Genomic DNA, 2,311 nt, shown 5'->3' with positions numbered 1-2,311 from the left:
ACCGTTGAGGTCACTGCTGATGTTGTCGAGTTTGAAACAGCAGTGAAGGAAAATAAAATGTAAAATCACCAAAACAGTAAACGGTTGAAAAGTGAAGCTTCAGAGCACTGAGGTCCAGATGTTTGGTGTGGAGCCGACCAGGACCATCATTTAAATATCATTTATAGATCTATACGTATGCAATCATACATATATTCTTTACTTCCTGTGTGTTTTGTTCTTATTCCTGTTTGGCTGTGCAACAGGTTCACCGTGTGTCGCTGTGTTCAGAGACTGTGTTGAATCCTTGAATCACAGCGAGCACATGGTCCTGACAGGGCGAGGAGGTGGCAGGAGGAAGAGGAGAACATCCAGAGAACATGCTCCTCCTGTGTTAGTCCTCAATGTGACATCAGAGCAGATGGGTGACGATTAGAAGCACACAACATGTAGCAGTACGACAATATTAAAAAGGTGTCGTAAACTAATGAAGGACTTTTGTCTCAGCATCGAGTCTCAGACTGACGACGAGTCAAGTTCAGGAAACAAGCACAGACGGAAGACGCGCTGCTCATTTTTCAAAATAAAGCACCCTGCAGACTCTGGCAGAAAGAGTTATTTTATTTTTGTAAAGTTTTTATTCTTTCTGTATGGCCCGGTACCGGTCCGCGGCCCAGTGGTTGGAGACACTGCTTTAGGTGATAAAGCTGTTCTCTGCTGTCGGGTTTAACATGCTGTCGGAGTCCAGATGTTCCGGTACCGTCACAGGTGGAACACGACAAACTCTGTATTTTACTGTGGAGGAAATGGAGCAGAAATGCAAAATATACTTAAACAGGACCAAAAGTTTCATTTGAGTCTGTTGATATGAAGCAACGAACCAGAACTCGTTCTGGTTTCTTGTCTCTGAGTTGGGTTGTGAGATGGAGAACAGACGCTCTGCTGCTTTTCTAACCACTCAACTGTCTTTTGATTCTGTTTCCCTTCAGGTGCAACTAGGAGCAGAAGCTTCAGACAGAGCTGAACCCTGAGCAGATGGACGAGGTTTCAGGCTCCGTCTGGACCTAATGAAGCATCTTCTGGATTGTTTCGTGTCCATGTGCAGCCTTCAGTGCAGTCGTCAGTAACGTCCACCGTCGACCGTTCAGGTCAAACGCAGCTTCGCTCTGATGTCCATGAAAAACGGTTTTTACCAGAAACACCTGGAAGCCTGTGGATCTTTGCAGACGCTTAGTGTCTGTTTGTGGTCATGTTGCGAGTCTTTGCCGCTCTGAGCTGCATTAATGCTGCCGACAGTAAAACACGTTTCTCCATGAGAGGCTGATTTAACAACCAGCCAGTTATCCAGAGTCCAGCTGCTGCCTGGAATCAGCACCACGGCGTTTAGGAGCTTAGTTAGAATCTAGTCAGAAGTTTTGAGAGAAACAGTTTCAACCAGCCAGTAGTTTCTGCGCTTCACACACAGACGCTGGTGGTTCAGTTCAGGTGAGGTTACAGGTGAGCCGCTGAGGTTCTTCTTCCATTGGTGGAGAGCTACTGAGAAGAAGATCAGCTGCTGCAGCTCGTCTCTGTCGTCAGGCCGACAGGACGATGAGCAGGAACCAAACCTGCGCTGTTCACGGTACGCAGGCGTGATGTCGGCGTGTCGCTCGCTGCTGCTCACCTGTCTGCTGCTCGCCGCCATGGTCCAAGGCCACAGCTGGAGACCCTGCACAGGTACGCCGGTTCCTCACCTGTGTTGGACTTATTATTAGCAGCAGAGGAGCAGAAGGTTCTGTTAGCCAGAACCAGGTTCATAAAAAATCTGATCCAAAACAGGAAGATCATTCTGCTGTCAGGTGGACCATGACTGAAGGTAGGGGTCAGGCAGAGAAGCTAACGCTGAGCTAACAGAAGATAAATCTAAGCTATCAGAAGCTAACACTGAGCTAACAGAAGCTAAATCTAAGCTATCAGAAGCTAACACTGAGCTAACAGAAGCCAACCCTGAGCTAACAGAAGCTAAATCTGAGCTAACAGAAGCTAACGCTGAGATCACAGAAGCTAAATCTGAGCTAACAGAAGCTAACGCTGAGCTAAATGGACTCATTATCTAACTGTAAACTAACAGAAACTGACTCTGCACTAAATAGACTCATAAACTAACTTTGACCTAGCAGAAGCTAAATCTGAGCTAATGGAAGCTAACGCTGAGCTAACAGAAGCTAAATCTGAGCTACCAGAAGCTAACGCTGAGCTAACAGAAGCTAATTCTGAGCTAACTGAAGCTACCTCTGAGCTAACTGGACTCATAAACTAACTCTAAACTAACAGAAGCTAAATCTGAGCTAAC

At 46.4% G+C, this 2,311-nt stretch overlaps 1 protein-coding gene across 1 annotated transcript in view; it reads left to right on the top strand.

Annotated features, from left to right (window-relative positions):
• The first annotated feature begins 1,277 nt into the window (after positions 1-1,277).
• Positions 1,278-2,311, top strand: part of LOC103365412 (thrombospondin-type laminin G domain and EAR repeat-containing protein-like) — a 15,956-nt gene continuing 14,922 nt past the window's right edge. Inside the window, exon 1 of the mRNA XM_008292839.1 lies at positions 1,278-1,695. Within this exon, the coding sequence (XP_008291061.1) occupies positions 1,614-1,695 (82 nt within the window). The 5' untranslated portion in view covers positions 1,278-1,613. The remainder of the gene's footprint in view (positions 1,696-2,311) is intronic.

This window comes from Stegastes partitus, unplaced genomic scaffold, assembly GCF_000690725.1.
Source record: "Stegastes partitus isolate 25-593 unplaced genomic scaffold, Stegastes_partitus-1.0.2 Scaffold837, whole genome shotgun sequence".
NCBI lineage: Eukaryota > Metazoa > Chordata > Actinopteri > Pomacentridae > Stegastes > Stegastes partitus.
This window is presented reverse-complemented; position numbering and strand designations above follow the sequence as displayed.